General features: G+C 47.0%; 1 protein-coding gene across 5 annotated transcripts in view; it reads right to left on the bottom strand.

Moving 5' to 3' along the window:
• The window catches only part of TTC12 (tetratricopeptide repeat domain 12), a 47,282-nt gene that overhangs the window by 2,651 nt on the left and 19,230 nt on the right, over nucleotides 1–25,401 (bottom strand). For all 5 annotated transcript variants that reach the window (XM_044929740.1, XM_044929742.1, XM_044929741.1 and 2 more), the window contains 11 exons: nucleotides 18,729–18,789; nucleotides 18,118–18,306; nucleotides 16,376–16,445; nucleotides 15,523–15,611; nucleotides 13,289–13,457; nucleotides 7,103–7,195; nucleotides 5,991–6,051; nucleotides 4,845–4,982; nucleotides 4,292–4,390; nucleotides 3,778–3,846; nucleotides 1,132–1,233 (listed from right to left, as the gene is read on the bottom strand). In XM_044929740.1, coding sequence (XP_044785675.1) covers nucleotides 1,132–1,233; nucleotides 3,778–3,846; nucleotides 4,292–4,390; nucleotides 4,845–4,982; nucleotides 5,991–6,051; nucleotides 7,103–7,195; nucleotides 13,289–13,457; nucleotides 15,523–15,611; nucleotides 16,376–16,445; nucleotides 18,118–18,306; nucleotides 18,729–18,789 — 1,140 coding nt within the window. The remainder of the gene's footprint in view (nucleotides 1–1,131; nucleotides 1,234–3,777; nucleotides 3,847–4,291; nucleotides 4,391–4,844; nucleotides 4,983–5,990; nucleotides 6,052–7,102; nucleotides 7,196–13,288; nucleotides 13,458–15,522; nucleotides 15,612–16,375; nucleotides 16,446–18,117; nucleotides 18,307–18,728; nucleotides 18,790–25,401) is intronic.

The raw sequence follows: 25,401 nt of genomic DNA on the forward strand, positions 1-25,401 counted from the left end.
GGCTGAGAAAAGAATGATGCTGTCAACTGGCAGATCTACCAAGAAGGGAGGCAAAGGCCCTCCCAGGTCATTTCACCATTTGAGAATGAGGGCTGTCTTACTAGGGCTGCCAGACTGACTGGTCTGCATGGAGAACATCACAAACCTAGGTCATTTTAAGAGGGGATAACTGTCAAATCATAACCCTTAAAATCACCCTATGCAGGGGTCTTTAAAATGCAAGTGTGAGGAAACGCATGCATAAGGCACACACGTGTGTACATGGACTCAGCAGGCTCCGGTGGATATGCAAGAGTTATACAGAGTAAATGATGACGATCATCCACGCGGCAGCCTAAACTCAGACCCACCATCCTGCCCCCTTGATACCACCCCTGCCCCAGCAGTAGCCCCCTCACAGAGCACCCTCCTTGGTGCCACTCAGCCTAGGCATTTATGAATAAGTCTCCTGTGGGGTCATCAAGCTAACTCAGGTGAGTGAACCTCACTGGGCATGTATATTGCAACTGGGACCCAGAGATGCAAGCTAGTAACTGATGTCCTGGTTCAGGAGAATCTAGCTAACTCTTGTGTTTCTGTGTGTGCTCAGTCCCTCAGTAGTGTGTGACTCTTTTGACCCCATGGACTGTAGCCTGGCAGGCTCCTCTGTCCATGGGATTTTCCACTGCACTCATATTCCAGAGAAAGTCTGAACATCCTTTTAAAAATCACGTGGGTACTCTGAAGCCTACATATTTCATAAATGGGAGTTACCCCCCAACCTTTCCAGCAAACTGGAAAGAGCATCATGAGCAGGAAAACATGAACAGAACCAGGGCTGAGAAACCTTGTTGACGCCATTCAGACCATCTTTTTTGAAGACAGAGGCCATACATTTTTAAAGTTAGGCTTGAGTGGTAAGCATTTTTATGGATGTGCCTAATGAACAATTATTTGTCCAACAATCTTACATTGCTGGTCAGAGTAGTCTAGGTGAATAGGCAGAAGGGAATCCCCATTCGAAAAGTTAGAAATTAGCAGAGGCGAAATGGCAGGACCTTTGCTGAACAAAGGTCTCCTTGATTCTGTTCCCCAAATAAAAGATGACACTCCTGGAAATTCCGGGGGTTGGAACTAATGAAGTTATTTTACCTTCAGGAATTTAATCATCTTCTTCACCACTCCTGCTCTGAGGGCCTCCTCAACAATTTTCAGAGAGGAAGAAAGGGTACGGCTGAGGACGCCAGCAGCTCTCTGAGTGAAGCAGAAAGGAAAGGGCGCGTAAACGTTCCCATGGGGAGAGGGGCACGAAAAGGGTAGGGCATTAAGGGGTGCAAACTACTATGTACAAAATAAATAAGCTGCAAGCTTATGCTGTACACTACAGGGAATATAGCCACTATTTTATCATAACCATAAATGGAGCATCACCTTTAAAAACTGTGAATCACTATGCCATACACCTGAAAGTTATATAAAATTGTATACCAACTAGCCAACGGGAATTTGCTGTACGGCTCAGGAGACTCAAACAGGGGCTCTGTATCAACCTAGAGTGGTGGGATGCGGAGGGAGACGGGAGGGAGGTTCAAGAGGGAGGGGATATATGTATACCTATGGCTGACTCATGTTGAGGTTTGACAGAAAACAACAAAATTCTGTAAAGCAATTATCCTTCAATAAAAAATAAAAAGAAAAAAATTGTATATCAACTATACCTCAATAAATTTTTTTTTTTCTTAAAATGCTGGTGACGTTTTAAAGTTAACAAGTAGTTTGGTGAGGCAAGAATCATTAGTGTTAGATGCAAAACATGTACCTTGATTTTAAAAATACAGTGGTTGAATAATTGATACCAAGTACTGATGTTTACAGTAAAGCTACTGGGTAGCCGATTCAAATTGAAGGGCTGCCAACAAGGCCCCTGGGTGCACAGAGGCTCAGCCCATTCCAGCTTCACAAAGGACCGGCATTCACCCCTCAGCAAGAAAGTCCTGCCCTGTATTCCTGTGGGGCTCTGATACCAGCAGGACCTTTATTACACGGTAGACTTCCTGGATTGATCCTCTGGGACTTTTATCTTTCCTGAATCTTTTTATTCTAATTTCTGGGAGACGTTATTGATTTTTATTTTCCAGTTCTGAATTTTTTTAATAGCAAGTTGTTACTGTTTTATGGCCATAACACCATTTTGAATCTTTCTGAAGATACAAATGACCTTTTAGCTATTAGCTTTTTCCTCTCTTTCCTACATCATCTCTATTTTTTTTCTGGACTCAAATTTTCTGCTTTCTCTGCTTTGTCTATTTACTTGTATGGCTTTCCTGAAATGCCTTGCTACTCTCAGCTTGCAAGTCACATTTATGAGAAAAGGAGTATGTCTGGGTATGTTGTGTTTATGGGGAGTCTGACCACTCACAGGTGGGGAGGTGGCATTCTCAACTACTAGAAAGTAAACATTTTTTTCTCTGGTCTTTCAATTCCTTAAGGAAAAAAAAAGCTCATATTTTATGCTTGAGGAATAGATGCCTGGCTACCAAATGTAGCCCCCTCATCTCCTGCTTCTGTCTTCTGCTTATGTAGCTGGCAGTTGGAATTCTGTCTTCTCCATAGAACTGCAACACACACTGACCACCTGCCTGCTGTGCCCCCCTCGTCTGCCCCCTGCACGAAGGCGTCTTCAGTGCCGCCTCATTAATCATCAGTCTTGCAGCTGTTCTCCATCATCCAGAAACTGGCTATAATAACTTACCATCAGTGAGACAGCTCACCCACTAGGCCCACCATTCAGAAGATTCCAAGTCCCCAAGAACAGCGATGCTTACCACTTTGGGGGTCATGCAACTCTTTTGAGGATCTGATGAAAACCGTGGTGCGCCCCTCAAGCCCATGAAAATGCACAGACGTGCAGAATTTACTATACACTTGCTGGGGGTCTCAGGGAACCTGAAGATCCACCACCTCTTCCTGGAGCCCAGGTTAAACACTTTGCGCTGTAAGTCTGGATTGACTGCAGGGAAGTTGTCAGCTTGCTGGTCACACAGAGGATTCGCTGGACCTACTCGGAACCTTTTCACAACCCTTGAACCAGTCCCCAGGCTGTGACTCTTGAAGGGCTGGTTTCCCAGATCTGCCCTGGATGTGACTCCAACTGTTTCTCCATGTTTAGAGACCTAATAGGCAGACCTAATAGGCAGAAATGTTGGGGTGATTCCTCATGTGAGTGAAGAACACATCCCACGATTATGGCAAACAGCCTCTTGAATCATCTCAACACTCTCCTGATACACTGTGCTAATCACAGGCCTTAGTTCTCTTATCCAAATGTCAGCAACAGAAGCAAGAAAGCCATTCCAGCACTTATCTCCAAGGCGGCTAAAACCGTTGTGTACAAACTCCTCCAGAATCACTGCCTTTAAAATATGTGCCCGGAGAAAAGATTTTAAATAAAATCATTTGGCCTGTCCAAGTCACGTAAGGATGGTTTGATATGGGACAAATCAGATATGACCTGGTGTCAGCTGTTAAGCTCCACACCTTCAAGAAAAAGGGTTCTTAACTGGAGTTCCTAGATTCTAGGGCATCCACAGATGGGCACTGTTGGGGGGGCGGGGTCACCAAATCCTCTGAACCTGTAGGCAAATTCAGTTTTTCTGTGCTTATGGGCATCGTTTTGAGGAGTATGTCTGCCCAATGCCTCAGAGAGTCAGAAGAAGCTCAAAGGCGTGGTGACTGCAGAACAGAACAAAACAGAACAACAAAGGAAGCGGTTTCTGGATTTCCCTGGGGGCAGCTTACTGTGAGGATTCCTCCATCCTGGCTGTTCAGCAGAGACAGGCATTTCTTGCTCACCTCCATGGCCCAAACCTACAACAGGGAGCGCGAGAAGGAGCTTGCCAGTCCCAGCCACAGTCATGTGCAGATTCCTTCTGGGCGCTCACACAGAACCGACCACTCCCCACTCCCTCCTTGCCACCGCCAGGTCAGTCCCCATTTCCTTCACAACATCTGTGATTGCTCTCATTTCTTTCCCATATTCATCTCCCCCAACTACGAGGGTCACATCGTATTTGACTGTGTAAATGCGGAACTTAGCACCGTGCACAGCACCCTGGACACTCAACTGGTTTGCAGAATGAATAACTTACAGAGTGACTCATCCATCCCTCAGCAGAGCAGGGGTGGGACCTCCGCCCAGCGTTCCCCATTCCCACCGCCAGGGTTTGAGTCCCCTGCTTCTAGCCTCTTCAAAGCAACGAGAGCAGTTCTATGCAACAGAATGTGTTAAGGTAGGGAGAAAAGAATCCGGTACCTCGGAGACAAAGGGGGACTGAAGACACAAGTTCATCACGAGTCCCAGGAGGGCATACATGACATCTCTGAACAGGTCCGCATCCTCCTCACACTTGGCCTTGGGAAACAAAACAAGGTGATCATGTGATCTTCTTGCAGCTGTCATGGTCACCTGTTCCCCTTGGTGATGGTCCCAGATCTCTCACACTCCTTAAATGGCCAGAGTCATGAACTGAAGTGATGCAGGAAAATCAGAGACCGATTTATAGCACAGAGTGTCTGGCGCCTCTGCTGTGGGGCTCTGGCCCTGGGTTCAAATTGAAGAGGGAGCTACTGAAATGGGTGCTCAAGCCAGCTTCACAGAGAACCCTCCAGACATCTCCGGGGTGGAGGAGACTTGATCTGGAGAATTCTTTAAGGCCAGCTGTCCATCAAATCTAGGGTTATAGACGGGGTAAGCCTCTGGCCCCTGCACCCTCAAACAGATTTTTTAGAAAAGTCAGATAATTAAGAAGAAGCCCATGGACCCAAAGCAGGTAGAAGACTAGCTCTGAACAGAAAAGCTGAAATACCATGAGGCCCAAGCAGGCAGCCCCGAAGTCTTCGGAGGCAGCCATCTGTCTTTGGGCAGTGGCCTCAGCGCTGAAGTTCCCCATGATGGCAAGACACTGGCAGAGAGCTGATATGTTGGTGACCTTGGGATCTCTCTTCTGAAAGGGAAGGAAGAGAAAGCAAATCTGAAGAGAGCAGAGGAATAATGCCGGAATCATCTCCACGCGTGTCCTTCACTCTCCAAAATGTCTGGGAACCAGAAGGCCTGATGTCACATGGGGATGTCAGTGGGGTCACGCTGGCAGAAAGGAAGGAGGCACACAGAGGGGCAGACCCCAAAGCACGTTGGCCTGGTCCCAGTCACTCCGCCAACCAGCTGGGGGCACTGGGGCAAGTCCTGTCTCTTCTCAGAGCTTCCATATCCACATCTGTGAAATACCAGGGTGCTCATGCACCCTCCAAGGACCCCTGAGGATACTATGGGTCACTGGGGACAGGTCCATCACAGCACATTCTTCTGAAGGACTCCCCCACTACCCCCAACACTTGCACCTTTCTCCCTCATTGACTCCAACCACCACACGTGCTCTCCTGATCAGGACGACAATTCAGGGGACAGGGTTGCGTGGGGTACTTATGACACTGGCAACCTGATGTGAAGAGCCAACTCACTGGAAAAGACTGATGCTGGGAAAGATTGAAGGCAGGAGGAGAAGGGGGTGGCAGAGGATGAGATGGTTGGACAGCATCACCGACTCAATGGACACGAGTTTGAGCAGGCTCCGGGAGTTGGTGATGGACAGGGAAGCCTGGCGTGCTGCAGGCCATCGCAAAGAGTCGGACACGACTGAGTGGCTGAATCACAACAGCAACAACAGTTTATCACAGGACTTGGGTCAGGAGAGGACGGGTGGAGACCAACCAACTTTCCGCCTTCACCGCCTGCAGCCTTCCTCCCCTGCAACCAGACCTGCCCATGAACCTTCTCCACCGGCCCCCACAGCAACTGTTCCAATAACCAAGACTTGTGTAAATTCCAGCTGTGAATAAATGATCAATCAACCCGAGACGCAACGGGAGTTCTAGGAGGCAAACCCCTGTTGAAACAGCCCTGCGCACGCTCCCGGGAGGGTCTGTCGCAGGTGACCAGACAAGGGTTGGCTCACCAGCACGCCCGTCAGCACCGGAAGGACGTCTGGAAGGCTGGTCTGGAACCAGACTTGAAATCTGTCAAGAGAACATCAGCCGTGACTTATTTCTAAACCGTGCAAAGTAAAACATAAGTGCAGTGTCTCAGGTAGCGGAACCGACAGTCCAGCTGTGGGCCCCTGTGATTTGCTCCTGCGTGAAGGAGTCATTCGGAAGCAGAAAAGGTCGTCACTGGGTAGGTCATGTGGCTTTACTCTACTTCTAAGCCTGGAGACTGGCCTTCAATGTGAAACAACACATCTCAGAGGTCGGCTCTCTTCTGCAGAAGCTTCTGGAATCCTGAGGTTTCTGCAAACTGACTTCGCACCACCCCTGCCCTCCCCTTGCTCTGAGTTACATGGTGTAAGCACATTTACATGTCACATCTGTCAGGACGGCCCCATGGCATGTACGCCTCCACCTGATATTCGGGCTAGTACTGTCCCCAGCCCCTGCCGATGGCCAGCTACCTGCATGAGGAGCTCTCTCTATATATAACCATTTCTAGGTAAGATGCCCTAATGTTGGTGAGGAAATTAAAAACAAAACAAGAGGCATTAAAAAAAATAAAATGAAACGTTATGAAAATCTAAGATCTCTACTGTCTTCTCCAGCATCAGCTAAAGAAAAAAACAAACAAACAAAAAAGGCAGGAGGCTGGCTACCCATTATACCACTGGCAGCCCAGGAGGGCTCCCCTGTGTTCCCCTGTTTCTCCTCCCTCCCCATCCCTTTCTCCTTTTCCTCCCTCCTCCTTCTCTTTCCTATTTATTCAACACACGTCCGCCAGGCAGTTCCTGTTAGGCACTGATTAGGGGAAGAAGCTTCACCAGCACCCAATAATAGTAGGTTTGCTTACTATGAGAGGTGCTGTTCTAAGTACATGATGGCCTCCAAGCCTGGTGAGGGCCAGGTTCCCCTGCACGCAGAGGGATTGGGATGAAGTGCTGACCACAGCCCTTGGGGACATCAGCTCTCCTACGCAGTGAATCCTCAGCTGGCCCAACCTCCTGTTGCCGCACATTTTAGAAGATCAGACGGTGCAGCAGAGGCTGAAGAAGAGATGTCAGTTTCTGGCAAGAAAAATTACCTTTCTTGCAGAGCCAAGTCTGTGAGTAGTCCCATGGCTGAGTTGGCCTTTTTATCTGAGAAGTCAAGGAATGACACCAGAGCTTCCAACAACCTGCAAACATACGTAACGCCTTCAGGGTGGGCTGACCTCCAGCTCACAGCACCCCCAACGAGGGGGCCTGGTGTGGAGACCAGGGAGGAGTCAGCACCTGAGCAAAGTGAGCTGAAAGGGCTGCTCATGCCCCCAGGAAGCCCAACCCCTTGCCCACCCCAGCAAGGCAGGTACTCTGCCATGAGAACGGTTCTACCACTTAATGTGCGGTTCCAGGGGGGTGAACAGTTTTAACCTGCGTTCACTGATCATCAGACGCTGACTTGGAAGGCCTCTGGTGCCTCTACTGTGTGACTCTGGCACGGCCAAGCTGAATCACACAGATGACATCTAAATGGCACGCTTACTAATGTGCTGATGACTAAGTGGGAGGCCCCCTAATGAAGCGGGGGATGGATTAAAGATTTAACAAGATTTTGACAGGTTGCTGAATACATGAGACGAAATTTCAGAGAGTTAAAGTCCTTCACTGAGAGCTGGAAAATCTGTTTAAGTAACAGAAATGGGAGACCTGGTTGATAACTGACTCATGTGAAAAAGACTTAAGATTTTTAGCCAACTGCAAACCCAGGATATGAGCAAACAGTCTGGTGCGGCTGCCACAAAACGTAATGGGGTATCAGGCTGCCTTAAGGGCTGACCGGCACAAGGACGATGGGAGTAGAAGTCACGTGTCCATCTGGCAAGTCCATACCGAGCATCTACAGCATGCCGAGTGCTGTGCTTGGCCGGGACACCGTGCTGAGCGCCCGGCCTCCTACGGTGACATGTGTCAGGTGACAGGATAAAACAAGCACATGTCAAGTGGGCATGGAGCCCACCTGGCAAGAGCTGTGGGAGGATGGAGATGAGGTGGACATTCCCGCCTCACTTGAAAGTGGAGCGCTGGCTACTTGTCCCTTTGTCCAGGCAGTCAACAGCACTCACTGGCACTGACTCTGTGCCAAGTGGAAAAAGACAAGGTCCCAGCTCCAAGGAGCTTGCAGGCCCGCGTCAGGCATGTGGGGACAGGAGAGGCAGAGGGCACAGCAGTCAGAGATGACAAGGCGTGAAACGGCAGAGACACACTTGGGGACTGCTAGTGGGTCCTCACAGCTAGTAGGGTGTCCTGCTAGTGGACAGGGAGCAGCCAGCCTGGGTCACAATGGACTGTCTATGGCCTTCTGGAATGTCTGTACTTTCCCTGGGCGTCCTGAGTCCCAAGTGTGGGCTGTGGATGACCTGCCTGGTGCGGGTTATGGTGGGGTAAGGTGGGCTGCAGGCTCTTGAGCCTCTCTCAGTTTCTGAGTGAGAGGAAGTTCCAGGAAGTTGCATTTTATAATTTTATTTATTTATTTGGCTGTGCTGGGTCGTCACTGCTGTGTGGGCTTTTCTCTAGTTGTGGTTCAAGGGCTCCTCACTGCAGCGGCTTCTCTCGTTGCGGAGCATGGGCTCTAGGGCGTGTGGGTTCTGTAGCTGCAGCTCCTGGGCTCGAGAGCACAGGCTGAGTAGTCGTGGCACGCGCCTAGTTGCTCTGTGCATGTGGGATCTTCATGGACCAGGCATCAAACCATGTCTCCTGCTTTGGCAGGTGGATTCTTTACCGCTGAGCCACCAGGGAAGCCCCAAAGCTGCATTTAAATAAAGTCCCCAGGTGATTCCTAGAGACTCTATTTCTCAGATGTTCAAGAACTCGTCTAGTAGGCAGTAGAAAGTCCTTTCAGCATTTTAAGTAGGAAAATAACAGGACAGATGTGCATTTGGGACAAATCCCTTTGGTGGTGCGGCAGAGGTGGATTAGAGCAGATGGCACAGGAGGCAGGGACTCCAGCGGGGGAGAGCTGGGACTGTTCAGACAACCAAGGTCAAGGGAGGAGCTGGGACGGGGCAGAGTAAGACGTACAGTCGAGAAGAACGAGGCCTCATGATGACCTAGAAGGAATGCCTGAGACACTGCAGGAGAGAGACAGGAAGTGCGGTCCACGAGATGCTGAGGAAGCAGGACTGACAAGTACCATCTCCTGAGGGGTGTGGGGAGGGAGCCATCCAGGGAGCTCCCAGGATTCTGGCCTAGGCAGCAGGGCAGATGAAAATGCCATATACGAAGACAGGAAGTTCAGCTAGGGAGTGTGGGTTTGAAGAACTACTTTTGAAATACTAAGTTTATGATAAAATTACTAAGCTTATGATAAAATTACTAAAGTATGATAAAATTACTAAGCTTATATAAAATTACTACGCTTATGGTAAAATTACTAAGTTTATGATACTTGGGACATTGTGATGGAGGTGCCCAGTGACAGAAGGATGCTTCCTTCTAACATCTGAGAAAGAGACTTAGACGTGATAACTGGGGCCATGGACGAGAAGAGGGCCAAGGACAGGATGTTGGAGTCCCTGACCTGGAAAAATGAAAGCATAAAGGGGGGTCACCCAGGGAGCCAAGAAGGAATAGCAGAGGGTAGGAGGAGGGCCAGAAAGAATGATATCATTATGAGCAGATGCCATGAGGCTACAATGGGAGATAGACAGAAAAGAGCCCATCAGATTGTGTTCTTATGTTCAGGAGCATGGCTTCCAGTCACCCACATGTATGGTACTGGGTTTATTTAGCAGCTTGTTCTGGGAGGGGTCTGGAAGCCATACCACCTGAGGAATGGTTGAGGAAACAAGGATGTGTGGGGCCGGAAAATGTCAGTGTCTTTGGACACATCAAACAGTGGACAGAGGGAGAGTGGATACAACCCGTAGGCCTTCGACAGACAGAACCGAGGCCTCAGTGCAGAAGGCAGACCTGCCCCGGGGCGGTGGGGGAGGCAGCTTGTGTTTGGTGTAAGGGGATCATCTTGTATCAGTCAGAACTGTTCCGGAACAGAGCATGCTCCTGTCCTTAACTGGGGAGAGACCCTACCCTGTGAGGTGCTGTGGCGCCCATGCCAGTCAAAGGGAGAAGAAGAAAATGCAAATGCTGGAGTCTTCCCTGCAGCGCCTCACACACAGGCCTTCTGGGAAACCCTAGAGGGGACAGTGTGCTGGGTGGGGCTGGACTGGACTGCTGCTACGGTCCCTCCAGGCTGGGGGTTCTGCAAAACCCCAACTTCCTCAGGAGACCATCCAGTGTTCCTGCTGTCAGAAATCATTTATTTCCCTCAGCTCGGATTCTTCCCTCACCAAAGCAAACCTGTTTTCTTTAGTCTTGCGATGAATACTAACTAACCTGAGTGGCACAGAAGAAGAGCCAGGGGTCTAAGATTCTCTGGGTTTTGTATTTGGGAGACGTAAATGAGCCAAAATGCACACCCTAACTGGACACAGATGACAGGCGTGTCCTTTTTTGGCAGATGTTCTGCTCTGCTGACCTGCAGCTGATGGACAAAGTAGAGGGACCATAGGTCAGAAAATGGTCTAAATAACCAATAAGTGCGCTTTCACCTTAGTTTAGGACCCTTAGCAATAGACCCAGAAGATAGAAAGTGGTGCAAAAGTCATTATTGAGTCCAAACCACATGTCAGGCGTGATAGTAGCTGCTTTCTTTGATGTGGCAGATGCTGTTTTCTGGTGAACCAGACATCCCGTTACCCCGCTTCTGTCCTGCCTGGTTCTGCCTCAGAAGCTGGAACCATCTCCCCTCCAGGGTGGCATGTGACACAGTTCTGACCAAAGAGAAACAAAAGCAGCAGCTCCTCTTGATAAAAGGGACAGACCCAGTTGGTGCTAATCTGTCTTAAAGAGGGATGTGATGCTTGGAGTTGCAGCAGCCTTATGTGACCATGAGGGAAAGGTCAAGAGAGGGACAGAGACCTTGACCCTGCCATCACTAAGCCACCAAACCAGCTATTACTATCTTTAGTCTTTTGGTTTACAGAAAAACAAGATGAGTTCTCTTGGTTAAGCCAAGAGACTAATCTGTCAAATGAGGCAGAAAAAAGTTTACCTGGCATATAGGCATCACCTCTCTGAAGTTTCACCATAAGTCTCTGATACAGATGAGATACCAGGCGCATCAGGGCTTAGCAGTTTCCTGGGTCACGCAAGCAGGAAGAGACACGTGGAAGGCTGAGGCTCCCGACTGCTGCAATCTAAGCCCCAGCACTTTTCACAAAGGGACACTGGCCTTCACTCTGCTGCTGCCATGCACATTTGTCCCTTCACTTTCTCATACGGGCAGGAATGCGAGGGTCATGGGACCTGGCCTGTTTCAAACTACCTCATTTCAGAGAACACGTTCCACCTCGTTCCAGTTTACCCGGAGATAGATATTAACAAGAGGAATGGGCACAGGGGTGATAAACGGAGGGTTCTTCGTCTAAAGCAAGTAGGCTGTACTGCACAAGATGATGACAAACGCCAAGACGCTGGAAAAACGCAAATGAAACTCAAGCAATTCAAAAACAAGCTTGGGCGGGGGGTGGGGAAAGCTTATGAAAACTGTGGCTGTATTTACTCAAAGAGACCAAAACCAAACAAAAAACATGCTGAAGGTACTGAGGAAATGACTGCAGAGCCATCTGAAATGTGAAATGTGCTTTTGATGACTTAACTCCGCTAATGACCCATCTGCCCGTGTGCGCTGAGCTTCAGGGGCTGCCAGGGCTAGTCCTGTGAGCCGCAGGGCTGGGCTGGGCTGAGAAGGGGCAAGCCAGAGCCCAGGCTCATCCCCATACCGTCCTCAGCACCCATGGGCCTCCTCACCAACATGGGACAGGCACCAGAACTCTCAGTATGGTCCAAGCAGGTCTGACACAGCTTCAGATTTGGCTGCCTTTCTAACGGGGAACAGAGACTAGGAGCAAGCTCCATGGCCTGGGAGACAGCTGGCTGAGATGACCCGAGTCACTCTCCTACCCCACCTGTGAAATGGGGGAAGGACACTTATCTTGTCTCCTTCCCAGTGAGATAATAGTGAATAGAATCGGAAGTCAAATTCTGTTTTTAGGTTACATAGGAAGCACTTATAAAGCAAAGGTATAACCATGGCGGGGGTTCCCAGATGGTGCAGTGGTAAAGGTATAACCACGGCGGGGTTCCCAGATGGTGCAGTGGTAAAGGACCACCGGCCTGTGCAGCTGACACAAGAACTTGGGTTCAATCCCTGGGTCGGGAGTCCTCTGGAGGAGGAAGTGGCACCCCGCTCCAGTGTTCTTGCCTGGAGAATCCCATGGACAGAGGAGCCTGGTGGGCTACAGTCTGTGAGTTGCAAGAGTTGGACACGACTGAGCACACACACAGATGCACACACAGACACGATCACGGCTACTATTTCTTTTAAATTGAACCACATGGAATTGCCAACATGCAACCTTTTCTTGACATAAAAAGTGGCAATTTCACATATTCAAACTAATAATCTTTAGATGGAAAAGCACCAGGCAGAATCACTATGGCTCATTTAAAATTAAAAAAAAAAAAAGTCTACTTGGGAAAGAGGCACATTCCATTCCTATCACCTTAAGCCTTGGAAAGACCTACATGCAACAGCATTTGAGATGTGTTGTATTTATTTATACCCTACTCACTCCAGAAAGGATTTAAGGATAAGTAAAATCAGGTAGTATGACCTGAAACAGGAATAAACGAAGAAAAGTAAGAACAGGAGCAGGGTGGAGCCAAGACTGAGGCTAAAAGAGCAGAGGCAAATGGCCCGTTTTACAGGTAGGTTCCAAATCGGGTTTTGCAAATGCCACCATATTTACATGGTCTGCAGGGTTGTTCCCTGGTGGCCCAGGGGTTAAGACTCACGCAGGGGACCTGGGTTCAATCCCCGGCCAGGGAACTTGGTCTGACATGCCGCAGCTAAGAGTTTGCATGCCTCAACCAAAGATCCTGCCTGCCACAACTAAGACCTGGCACAACCAGATAAATAAACCTGTGAAAAGAAAGAAATAAGCGCAGAAGTGACACTGTCCATGGTAGTAAGTTCAGACAGGAGTTTGTCCTGGAGGTCCTTAAGAGGGAGTGTTCCTCTCACAGGCTCCTTCTGGTGTTTAATCCTTAATCTGGTCAGCTGGCTCCTCTCATGTCAGAGATGTGGGAAAGGGGACAGGTCTTAATGTGGCAGGTGAAACCTGAGATGCCGCAGGGAAGCTCCTGCCCGCACGCACGCCGAGCCTTACCGGATCAGGTCAAGGTGGCCGATGATCAGGTTCCGTCCGTTCTCCGTCTGGGCGAGCTGCAGCAGCAGGGCCAGGCTCTGCTGCTGGATGGCCGGGACCCTGGAGGCCAGCAGGGAGGGCAGAAGCGGGCCTGTGTCCGGACGCAGCACAAGCAGGCGCTGGTTCTCCTCTGCAAAACACAGGGCATGTCAGCCTCGTGCAGACCACGACGGTCACGTGGGCTCTGTCTTCCCTCCTCTAAACGGGAAACCCAACTCTTCTCCAGGAGGCAGGCTAATGAAGGTAAGAGCACGGATTCTAGAAGCAGACTGTTGGGTCTGAACGATCAGGAAATGACCGTAGCCGAGTTATCGATCCCTTAGCTTCCTCATTAGTGGAACGAGGAAGAGGACCAACGTAACAGTTGTCATGACGATGCAATGAGTTAATGCGTGACGGTGTGGAGAACAGGGGCTGGCACATACATATATGTTAGCTAGTATCACTGTTCTTGCCAAAGGCTCCATGGTGGACGGTATCCGGAAATGTGAAGAAAGGGAAAGAAATCAGCTGAATGGTGAAAGAGCTTTAGACCATTGATTTTCATCTAAAGGCCAAAGCAACCCTCTGAGTTCTTTCTAGAAAACTAGAATGACCACACGAGAACATTAATGAATGAAGCACACTACCCTTCCTGGCTGTGAACTACTTCCAGGGTGGTAGCATTGGATATGCCCTCTCCCCCATCACCCGGTTCATTTTCTAAACCAGTGCATGAATTTATCTGAGAGCAGGCAGAGGGATACAGGCTGGAACATGAGGCTGAGCTCTAAAACAGAGCACAGTTTGTTTAGATTACAGAAAAAAAATGGACCGTAGCTCACTGTCAACAACTCAAATAACACAAAACGTGAAAACAGCTGAAAATAGAAGTTTCTTCTCTGTAACCTCCTCCAGGTAAGCACTTTCCCTAAGGGAAACATATTCATCATATGAATAATGTTAAAATATAATACCTCCTTCCCATAATTGGCTTTTCTCTCCAGTCAGCACTATATCCCAGACCTATTTCCACGCCTTTACTTTTAAGCATTCCTTTGTCCTATTTAAAAATGTCTCTGTATTTATTGAATTGGATACACCAAGATTCCATTCACCTGAGACAGAGCATTTATGTCCTAAGTTGTGTCTGATGGTATTTTTCCAGATGTTAAAAAAGATGTGACCTCAAGGTTCACAGAAACCAAAGTAGGGTGCAGACTGAGGAAATGGGGCTGTATAGAGGGAGACAGGTCCCATTCAGACTGAGGGAACACCTTGTCGTCAAGTCCATCTTCTTAACCTCAGGCAAGGGGATCTAAGCAAACACCCCCCAGAGCCCAGGCAGTGCCCTACGAGAGGCAGGGCACCTTGATAAGGATGTTAGTCTGAGCATAATTCCCTTCATGGAAGAGGCCCCGATTCTCTAGAACCTAAGACTTCTAGAATTTAAGGTGATTCCTCCACTCTACTAAATGAATAAAAGAAATTATATTCTCTCATATTCAGCATTTAAGCATTTACAGGCTGCATTCATAAGCTCCCTCGCTGACTTCCCACGAGAACCCAAGCATGGAGACACAGCTATCACCATTCCCATTTTCACTGTTTTGTGTTCAAAGTCAAACATTTTCCCTCATTTGAAAAAACACTTTTTCAAAAAATGAGAGAAACACCTAAAATATTTATTTACATTGAGGTCACTGAAGTGGCAACTGTATAAAAATTTAGCAAACCCCGGAAGATGCTAATATGTAAAAAGGGAAGAGTTAGGGTAAATAAAATTCCCAAAGCATGTGACTGTCTCACTATTAGGCACTCAGTATTAATCAGTGTCACAAGAGGCCATCAGGGATGGCCGTAAATCTCATGATGCTGAAATGGGTACTACGGTCAGCAAAAAGCAGCACTATTTTTCAGCACAGAAAAGGAAAAGCTTTACTTGCCCCACTGCCAATGCATGAAGTGAAGCTACTTGTCTGCAAAGAGCAGGGCAAGCGCCCAGGTGATGAGACGTGATGCCGACCGTGACCTTGCCTGCGTGGAGGCAGCTATGAGAGTGCAGCACAAGTCTGTATGCTTTTTCCAGGGGACGGTCTAGACGTCCACGCTCCAGGGCCTGTCCCAGGGGAACAATCACGCCTGCCCCCGCCCCTGCTCTGTAACTCTCCCATTACTGTGCACCGATGGTGACCGATGGCGGTTCCCTGGCTTACCGTTCTCGCTGCACACTGCCTGCCAGAGTCTGAGAACAGATAAGCACACCGTCTCTTCCACGGCATCTTTTCCCGCTGTAGAAAAGCACCTACAGTGCGAAAGGGAGAGGCATATTGAAATTGCAGTCTTGATGTTCCTTTCAGTTGGTTTCATTTCACCCCCAGACTCCTCAAATGTGGGTTTAAGCAGGTCACCAGGACCGAGGGACTGCTAAGCCCTGAAGTGAGGTCCAGGACAAGGATGCAGCTGAGGGAGCTGGGGCTGCCTGGAGAAAGGACAGTGAGCCAGGGGCCAGGGCGATGGCTGCACCAGACCGGCGAACTGTCCACGGGCCTCCTCACGCCCGCAAATGTGTGCCAGTGACTCCAACCCACGTCTTGTCCTAATCCCCAGGAACTGCATCAGAACAGCTGAAGTACAAAATAAAATTAAAATACATTTAGCAAACTACCTCCTGCCATATGAGTCTTTCTTCAGATGAAATTATAAATGGGATCAGCCAGGACCCAACAGATCTCATTTCCTGAAATGATCAGCAAATTCCAAAAGAGGAAAACAACAAAGAGCCATCTTGCAAAATCTGGTGGGAAAACCAGCAAGAATGGTCATTTCTCTGACTTTGAAGGGCTTGGAGGAACCCTGGCAAGTTTTGCTAACTTTTCTCTCTCTGCAGTTGTTAACTGTGGTGTAACTCTAACTGCTCACCGCTCAAGGGTGTTCACATGGCACCTAGTATCGACTTATAGTAGTACCATCTACCATCACGCTGCCTGTGTACTGAGTCTCTGATTGCATAAGAAATGGTTGTCTTTCCTTGCTTTGAGGCCAGGCTGTCTTTACAAGCATCCCTACCTTCTTATGACCTCATTCTCATTGATGATACTGAATCCATTGTTTGTTCTGAATAAAGTTCGTTCTGTGCCTGAAACAAATTCGGAGAAAACCACATGGTCAGAATCCCGAACTGTCTGCCCGAACTGTCTGCCTGAACTGAAGCTGTCACTGAGCCAGATGATAACAGAAATCCAATATGGAATGTCTAGGTCACCAAATTCACAGTTTGGGCAGAAACTAATGCCTTCCATTCTGAAACCTACACCTGTCATCAGCCACTTGGTACCACAGTAAGAGGGACATCCTGTTCACGGGAGAGCTGGGTCCGGGTGGCCCCATGAGTGATCTGACAACTCCTCATTTTGTAAGCTTTAGAGAGTTTCCAGGAGCTGCTTAAACTCCTGGAAGAACTGGCATATCCATCTGTTCTTAAATGTTTATTTTGAAGCTGTTTCCAGGCTCTAGAGAGGAACTGATAATCATCAAGAAGCTACTGCAGGGGTGTTTGAGCACCCTCCACTGTACACTAAAGAGAAGTTAGACTCCATCCATTTGTACAAACAAACAGCATTCTGGCACTGAGAAGCAAGGAAGGTTTCAGTCCTGGGATCAGTGATGACAGGAACTGGTAAGAGAGAGCAGTATGGGTCTCATTAGCAGGAGGAGAGCTGATGTTTGCTCTGAAACTCTTTTCACATCCTAAGAAACTATCAAGTGTGACTGGGATGAACTTCATGGTTTATCTTACAAAATTCTGTCTTCCATTCCTCTATAGTTGGGGGGAGATATGTGGGGATAACACAAGGTGTTTGGGGGTATATATGGGATATGTGGGGCTTCCCTGGTAGGCTCAGCTGGTAAAGAATCTGCCTGCAATGCAGGAGATCCTGGTTTGATTCCTGGATTGGGAAGATCCCCTGGAGAAGGGATAGGCTACCCACTCCATTATTTTGGGGTTTCCCTAGTGGTTCAGACAGTAAAGAATCTGCCTGCAATGCAGGAGACCCCAGTTTGATTCCTGGGTCAGGAAGAGCCACTGTAGAAGGCATAGGCTACCCAATTCCAGTATTTTGGGGCTTCCCTGGTGGTTTAGACAGTAAAGAATCCCCCTATAATGCAGGAGATCTGGGTTTGATCCCTGAATTGGGAAGATCCCCTGGAGAAAGGAATGGCTACCCACCCCAGCATTCTAGCCTGGAGAATTCCATGGACAGAGGAGCCTGGCTGGCTACAGTCCATGGGGTCACAAAGAGTCAGACGTGACCGAGCGACTTTCACATGGGGTATGTGTGGGGTATGGAAATGGTGTGTGGGTATATGCAGCCCGTGGGGAACAGACGAGAGGTGATGTGTGTGGTGTGTGGATATGTGATATAAGCATATATGGTGTCTGTATCCCGTGTGCATGGTGTGTGTGTGTGTGATGTATGTGACACAAGTACACATGCTGTGAGCACGTGCTGTGTGTGCATGTTAAGTACGTATGCAGTGGGTGTGTGCTGTCTGTGTTTTTTGTCGCATTGTGTGTCTGCTATTTATTGCAGGTGTGTGTGCAGTGTCAGCAGAGGACAGGATGGAGCTGGCTGGGGTGGGGGATATTTCTTAAGCACCCCCTTTAGCACCTGCATTATAATAAATCTTCAATCAATATTTGTGATGGGAAGGGAGGAAGGGATTCTTTGCCTCCTATGGTCAGACCTCTAAACTCTGTCCCTTCAGACTAGACAACATTCATGAGATCACACACACTGCTGGCTTACAATCCTTCATCATCTCAGTCAGGATTTCAATCCCCCCTGCGTAGAACAAAGGGATCTGATCAGGCTTGGAAAGAGTCTCCAGAAGATTCTTGGTCGTCACGGCCGAGTTCTTTCCTGAGTCCAGTGACTCCTGGGCTTCCTTCTCTTGAATGTCTGCTTTCTCTCGAAGATCTACCTGATTCAGGTACTCTAGCAAAACAAGGAGGAGAGGCACACCAACATCCTAACAAGCAGCTCGTGCACCAACCTTTTTCTGAAGATGGAAAGTTGAGAGGCAGAAAGCATGAGAATAATTCAAACTTGTTTTCAGCGTGGAAAACTTTTAGGAAGAGTGTATAGTTTCTACCCAGAATCTTAAAACATGTTGGAATCATTCAAGGACAACATCGCTTGCGGTCTAAAAGGCTTGAAGGGAGGATGGTAGAGAAAAGGAGGAAGGCCAAGAACAGAGAAAGAGGAGGCAGGCAGGGTGGTTAATGAGAGGACTGGACTGTGCAGGGCCGGGCAAGGCTGTGCCCATGGCCAAGTGCAGAGAAGGCACGGAGGGCATCCCAGAGCCAGAGCACAGCGGGAGGTGCAATTCAAACAAGGACGTCAACCGCAAGTCTCACCTTTTACCTGTGTCTGCAGCTGGGGGTTTATTTCTAAGATCTTCTGATAACACTCTCTAGACTGGAAGAAAGAAACAAGGCCATGAAGAGTGGCTAGTGGGGAGTGGTGATTATAAGAAAGGCACTGGGTACCACAGGGCTTGGCTTCTTCATTATCTCCTCCCAGCCTCCCTTGCTCCCCTCGTCGGAGGCAGGCATGGGGAACACAGCGTGCATTTGACATTTTGTTTAGGCTTCTCTGGTTCTGTGGGGCAACGGGCATTATTTCAAAATTCATTTTTAAAAATAGTGTTGTCAGATACAGTCTGTGATGGAAAATAACCACTCCTAAATTCTCATGGTTCATGACTGGCTGGGAGAGGAATAATCATAAGGTAAATGCAAAATTCAGATGTGATATTTGCACTGAGAGAGGATGGGAGGCTACCTGTCAGATATGCCCACGTGGAATAAGGAAATAAATGAAGCTAGAAACATTGTTGACGGAGACTTCAGAACAGGAGGAGACAGTTGCTTATTTAAATGTGCAGGCTGCGAAGGGCTAGTGAGGGGCTGCTCACTTGCCGTGGAATAGTCAACCAGAACACCCGAGAGTGAGGGGCTCTCACTGAGGACACTGTTAGAAAGTTTCTGCAGAAGAAAGATTCTTGCTAATGGGTTTAGGATGACAGGCTTAGGGCAGAGAAGAAAAGCTCAGGGGGTAAAAAAAATGGTTCTCAGATATCTTAAAGGCTCAAGACTCATCTAGAAGGTCAGGATTAAGAAATAAACTGAAGGAAAAAAACATCACATTAAAACAGGGAAGAGTGCTGCCGGATATCGAACATGGTAACTGTAATAGACTGAATGTTTGGATCTTCCCAAAATTCATGGTGAAACCTAATCCCCAGTGTGATGGATCTGGATGTGTGGGCTCTGGGAGGTGACTGGGTCATGAGGTGGAGCCGTCCCCAGACAGCTTCCTTGCTCCTGCCGGCTGCCTAGGAACTGGGACACAGGCCCTCAGCAGACACTGAATTTGCCAGCATCTTGATCTTGGACTTCCCAGAATTGGGAGAAATAAACCTTCGTTGTATAAGCCACCTGGTCTATGGAACCCCAAAGGACTAAGACGATATCCCTGTTTCCAACTTCTTTTTAACCCTAGCTCTAATCTATCAGTAATGCTTGTTGACTTCATTGTCAGTATATAAGCAGAACCCCTCACTTCTCAGCACCTTCACTGTCAGCAACCTGGTGCAAGCCATCACCACCTCTCACTTGGATAATTTGTTGCAATAGCATTCTGACTGGTTTCCTGTCCTTTTCTTACCCTGTCAAGATACATTCTCAATACAGCAGAGTGATCCTTCAAAACACAACTCAAATCATTTCGCTTCTTTACTCAAAACCTTCTGATGGTTCCCAGGGCACTCAAAATAAAAGTTCAGGTCCTTCGAAAAACCTGTAGGGCCCTAGGGCATCAGTCCCTCACACACTCCCACGGGGTCACCATATCTCCTTTCACCCTCCTTGCTCGCTCTATTCTAACCATCTGTCTATCTGGACCATTTCTCCACTGTATATCCACATGGCTTCCTCACTTCCTGCCCTCCTTTCCTTCAGAGAATCTTTCCCTGGCCACTCTCTATAAAACCAATCTCACCTTCACCACTTCCCAATTTAGTTTTCTCAGGGACACTTATCACTATCTAACGCACCACACATCTGCTTATTTGGTTTCTATCTTGTGACAGGTCACCCTCACTGCAAGAAAGTGAGTCAAGGATTTTGTCTTGTTTGCTACTGCATTCCTGCTGCCTAGAACAGTGCCTGGGACATAGAGAGTATGCATTAAATATTTGCTAAGTGAATTAAATAACTGAATAAATGAGTGAATAAATGGAATTTGGTGGACAGGAGATTAACATTTTCCTTGTTACCTATTATTTGACTTTATTATGATAAGTTTGTATTATTTTTGAATTAAAATCTAACAGAGAATAATATTTTTTAAATGTACAACAGGGGGCAATTTCTTATTAAACGTATAATATCTTGTAAATGGAAAGACATCTCGTGTTCATGGATTTGAAGCCTTAATATTGTCAACAATATTCAATGCAATTCAATGCAATCTCCACTAAAATTCCATCTGTCTGAATAACATTCCACTGCGTAAATATACCACATCTTCCTTATTCGTTCATCTGTCGATGGGCATTTAGGCTGCTTACATGTCTTGGCTATTGCAAACAGTGCTACAGAGAACACTGGGGTGCATGCATCTTTTCGAATTATGACTTTCCCTGGATATACGCTCAGGAGTGGGATTATGGGATCCTAAGGGAGCTCTGTTTTTAGTGTTTTTAAGGAACCTCCACACTGTTGTCCAATTTACATTCCCACCAACAATGTAGGAGGGTTACTTTCTCTCCACACCCTCTCCAGCATTTATTATTTATATTACTCAGCCATAAAAAAGAATAAAATAATTCCATTTGCATCAACATGGACAGACCTAGAAATTATCATACCAAGTGAAGTAAGCCAGGAAAAGACAAATATCATGATATTCCTTACATGTGAAATCTAAAAAAAAAGAAATGACACAATGAACTTACATAGAAATAGACCTACAGACATAGGAAAAAAACTTATAGTTACCAAAGGGGAAAGGGTGAAGAGAGACAAATAAGGGATTTCAGTTCAGTTCAGTCGCTCAGTCATGTCCAACTCTGCGACCCCACGGACTGCAGCACGCCAGGCCTCCCTGTCCATCACCAACTCCCGGAGTTTACTCAAACTCATGTCCATTGAGTCGGGGATGCCATCCAACCATCTCATCCTCTGTCATCCCCTTCACCTCCTGCCTTCAATCTTTCCCAGCATCAGGGTCTTTTCTAAGGAGTCAGTTCTTTGCATCAGGTGGCCAAAGTATTGGAGTTTCAGCTTCAGCATCAGTTCTTCCAATAAATATTCAGGACTGATTTCCTTGGGATTGACTGGTTTGATCTTCTTGCAGTCCAAGAAGACTCTCAAGAGTCTTCTCTAACACCACAGTTTAAAAGCATCAATTCTTTGGCACTCAGCTTTCTTTACAGTCCAACTCTCACATCCATGCACAACTACAGGAAAAATCATAGTTTTGACTAGATGGACCTTTGTTGGCAAAGTAATGTTTCTGTTTTTTAATATGCTATCTAGGTTGTGAGAGTTGGACTGTGAAGAAGGCTGAGCGCCAAAGAACTGATGCTTTTGAACTGTGGTGTTGGAGAAGACTCTTGAGAGTCCCTTGGACTGCAAGGAGATCCAACCAGTCCATTCTGAAGGAGATCAGCCCTGGGACTTCTTTGGAAGTAATGATGCTAAAGCTGAAACTCCAGTACTTTGGCCACCTCATGCGAAGAGTTGACTCATTGGAAAAGACCCTGATGCTGGGAGGGATTGGGGGCAGAAGGAGAAGGGGACGACGAGGATGAGATGGTTGGATGGCATCACTGACTCGATGGACATGAGTCTGAGTGAACTCTGGGAGTTGGTGATGGACAGGGAGGCCTGGTGTCCTGCGATTCATGGGGTCACACAGAGTCGAACATGACTGAGCGACTGAACTGAACTGAACTGAACTGAGGTTGGTCATAGCTTTTCTTCCAAGGAGCAAGCATCTTTTAATTTCATGGCTGCAGTCACCATCTGCAGATTTTGGAGCCCAAGAAAATAAAGCCTGTCACTGTTTCCATTGATTCCCCATCTATTTGCCATGAACTGATGGGACTGGATGCCATGATCTTAGTTTTTTGAATGTTGAGTTTTAAGCCAGCTTTTTCACTCCTCTCTTTCACTTTCATCAAGAGGCTCTTTAGTTCCTCTTCACTTACTGTCATAAGGGTCATGTCATCTACGTATCTGAGGTTATTGATATTTCTCCCAGCAATCTTGATTCCAGCTTGTGCTTCATTCAGCCCGGCATTTCGCATGATGTACTTTTTTATATAGCCAGACATCCTGGAATGTGAAGTCAAGTGGGCCTTAGAAAGCATCACTACCAACAAAGCTAGTGGAGGTGATGGAATTCCAGTTGAGTTATTTCAAATCCTAAAAGATGATGCTATAAAAATGCTGCACTCAATATGCCAGCAAATTTGGAAAACTCAGCAGTGGCCACAGGACTGGAAAAGGTCAGTTTTCATTCCAATCCCAAAGAAAGGCAATGCCAAAGAATGCTCAAACTACCACACAATTGCAGTCATCTTACACGCTAGTAAAGTCATGCTCAAAATTCTCCAAGCCAGGCTTCAGCAATATGTGAACCGTGAACTTCCTGATGTTCAAGCTGGTTTTAAAAAAGGCAGAGGAATCAGAGATCAAATTGCCAACATCCGCTGGATCATAGAAAAAGCAAGAGAGTTCCAGAAAAACATCTATTTCTGCTTTATTGACTATGCCAAGCCTTTGACTGTGTGGATCACAATAAACTGTGGAAAATTCTGAAAGAGATGGGAATACCAGACCACCTGACCTGCCTCTTGAGAAACCTATATGCAGGTCAGGAAGCAACAGTTAGAACTGGACATGGAACAACAGACTGGTTCCAAATAGGAAAAGGAGTACGTCAAGGCTGTATATTGTCACCCTGCTTATTTAACTTATATGCAGAGTACATCATGAAAAATGCTGGGCTGGAAGAAGCACAAGCTGGAATCAAGATTGCCAGGAGAAATATCAATAAGCTCAGATATGCAGATGACACCACCCTTAGGGCAGAAAGTGAAGAGGAACTCAAAAGCCTCTTGATGAAAGTGAAAGAGGAGAGCGAAAAAGTTGGCTTAAAACTCAACATTCAGAAAACAAAGATCATGGCATCTGGTCCCATCACTTCATGGGAAGTAGATGGAGAAACAGTGGAAACAGCATCAGACTTTATTTTTTGGGGCTTCAAAATCACGGCAGATGATGACTGCAGCCATGAAATTAAAAGACGCTTACTCCTTGGAAGGAAAGTTATGACCAACATAGATAGCATATTCGAAAGCAGAGACATACTTTGCCAACAAAGGTCCATCTAGTCAAGGCTATGGTTTTTCCTGTGGTCATGTATGGATGTGAGAGTTGGACTGTGAAGAAAGCTGAGTGCCGAAGAATTGATGCTTTTGAACTGTGGTGTTGGAGAAGACTCTTGAGAGTCCCTTGGACTGCAAGGAGATCCAACCAGTCCATTCTAAAGGAGATCAGTCCTGGGTGTTCACTGGAAGGACTTATGCTAAAGCTGAAACTCCAGTACTTTGGCCACCTCATGCGAAGAGCTGACTCATTGGAAAAGGCTCTGATGCTGGGAGGGATTGGGGGCAGGAGGAGAGGGGACGACAGAGGATGAGATGGCTGGATGGCATCACTGACTCGATGGACGTGGGCTTGGGTGAACTCTGGGAGTTGGTGATGGACAGGGAGGCCTGGTGTACTGCAGTTCATGGGGTTGCACAGAGTTGGACACGACTGAGCGACTGGACTGAACTGAACTTTGCATATAAGTTACATAAGCAGGGTGATAATATACAGCCTTGACGTACTCCTTTCCCAATTTGGAACCAGTCTGTTGTCCCACGTCCAGTTCTAACTGTTGCTTATTGACCTGCATACAGATTTCTCAGGAGGCTGGATAGTCAGTCACATGTAAAAGAATGAAGTTGGATCACTTCCTCACACTGCTGCTGCTGCTACTGCTGCTAAGTCGCTTCAGTCGTGTCTGACTCTGTGCCACCCCATAGACAGAAGCCCACCAGGCTGCCCCATTCCTGGGATTCTCCAGGCAAGAACACTGGAATGGGTTGCCATTTCCTTCTCCAATGCATGAAAGTGAAAAGTGAAAGGGAAGTCGCTCAGTCGTGTCCGACTCTTAACGACCCCACGGACTGCAGCCTACCAGGCTCCTCCATCCATGGGATTTTCCAGGCAAGAGTACTATGTACAAAAATTAACTTGAAGTGGATCAGAGATCTAAATACAAGTGCTAAAGCCATAAAACTCTTAGATCTTGGATTAGGCAATGGTTTCTTAGATTTAATATCAAAATCCTAAGCGATCAAAGGAAAAAATTAGGTTATGTAGACTTGCATAAAAATTAAAAAAACTTTTGTGCTATGAAGTGAAAAGATAACACAGAGAATGAAAAAAATATTTTTAAATCATTTATCTGATAAGTGACTTGCATCCAGAATTTATATGAATATTATATTATGATAATATTTATATCACTTTATATTGAATAGTTATAGAAACATAAATTTATACCAGATTGATTACATTTATATTCAATATAAAAAGACAACCTATTGATAAAATAGACAAGGGATCTGAAGAACCATTTCTCCAAAAATGGCCAATAAGCACATGAAAAGATGCTCAACATTATTAGCCAACAGAGAAATGCAAACCAAAATTGTGAAATACCACTATAAGGTGGTATACTCATCAGGATGGGTATAATAAAAAAGACAGATAAATAGCAAGTATTGTCTGGGACATGGAGAAATCAGAAACATATACTGCTGGCAGGAATGCCAAATGATGCAGCCACTCTGGAAATCACATGGGCAATTCTTCCATCAGTTTCACTTCTGGGTGTATAGCCAAATAGACTGTAAACATGTGTCCATACAAAAACTTGTACATGGATGTTCATAATACCCAAAGG

This window comes from Bubalus bubalis, chromosome 16 (genome assembly GCF_019923935.1).
Source record: "Bubalus bubalis isolate 160015118507 breed Murrah chromosome 16, NDDB_SH_1, whole genome shotgun sequence".
Lineage (NCBI taxonomy): Eukaryota > Metazoa > Chordata > Mammalia > Artiodactyla > Bovidae > Bubalus > Bubalus bubalis.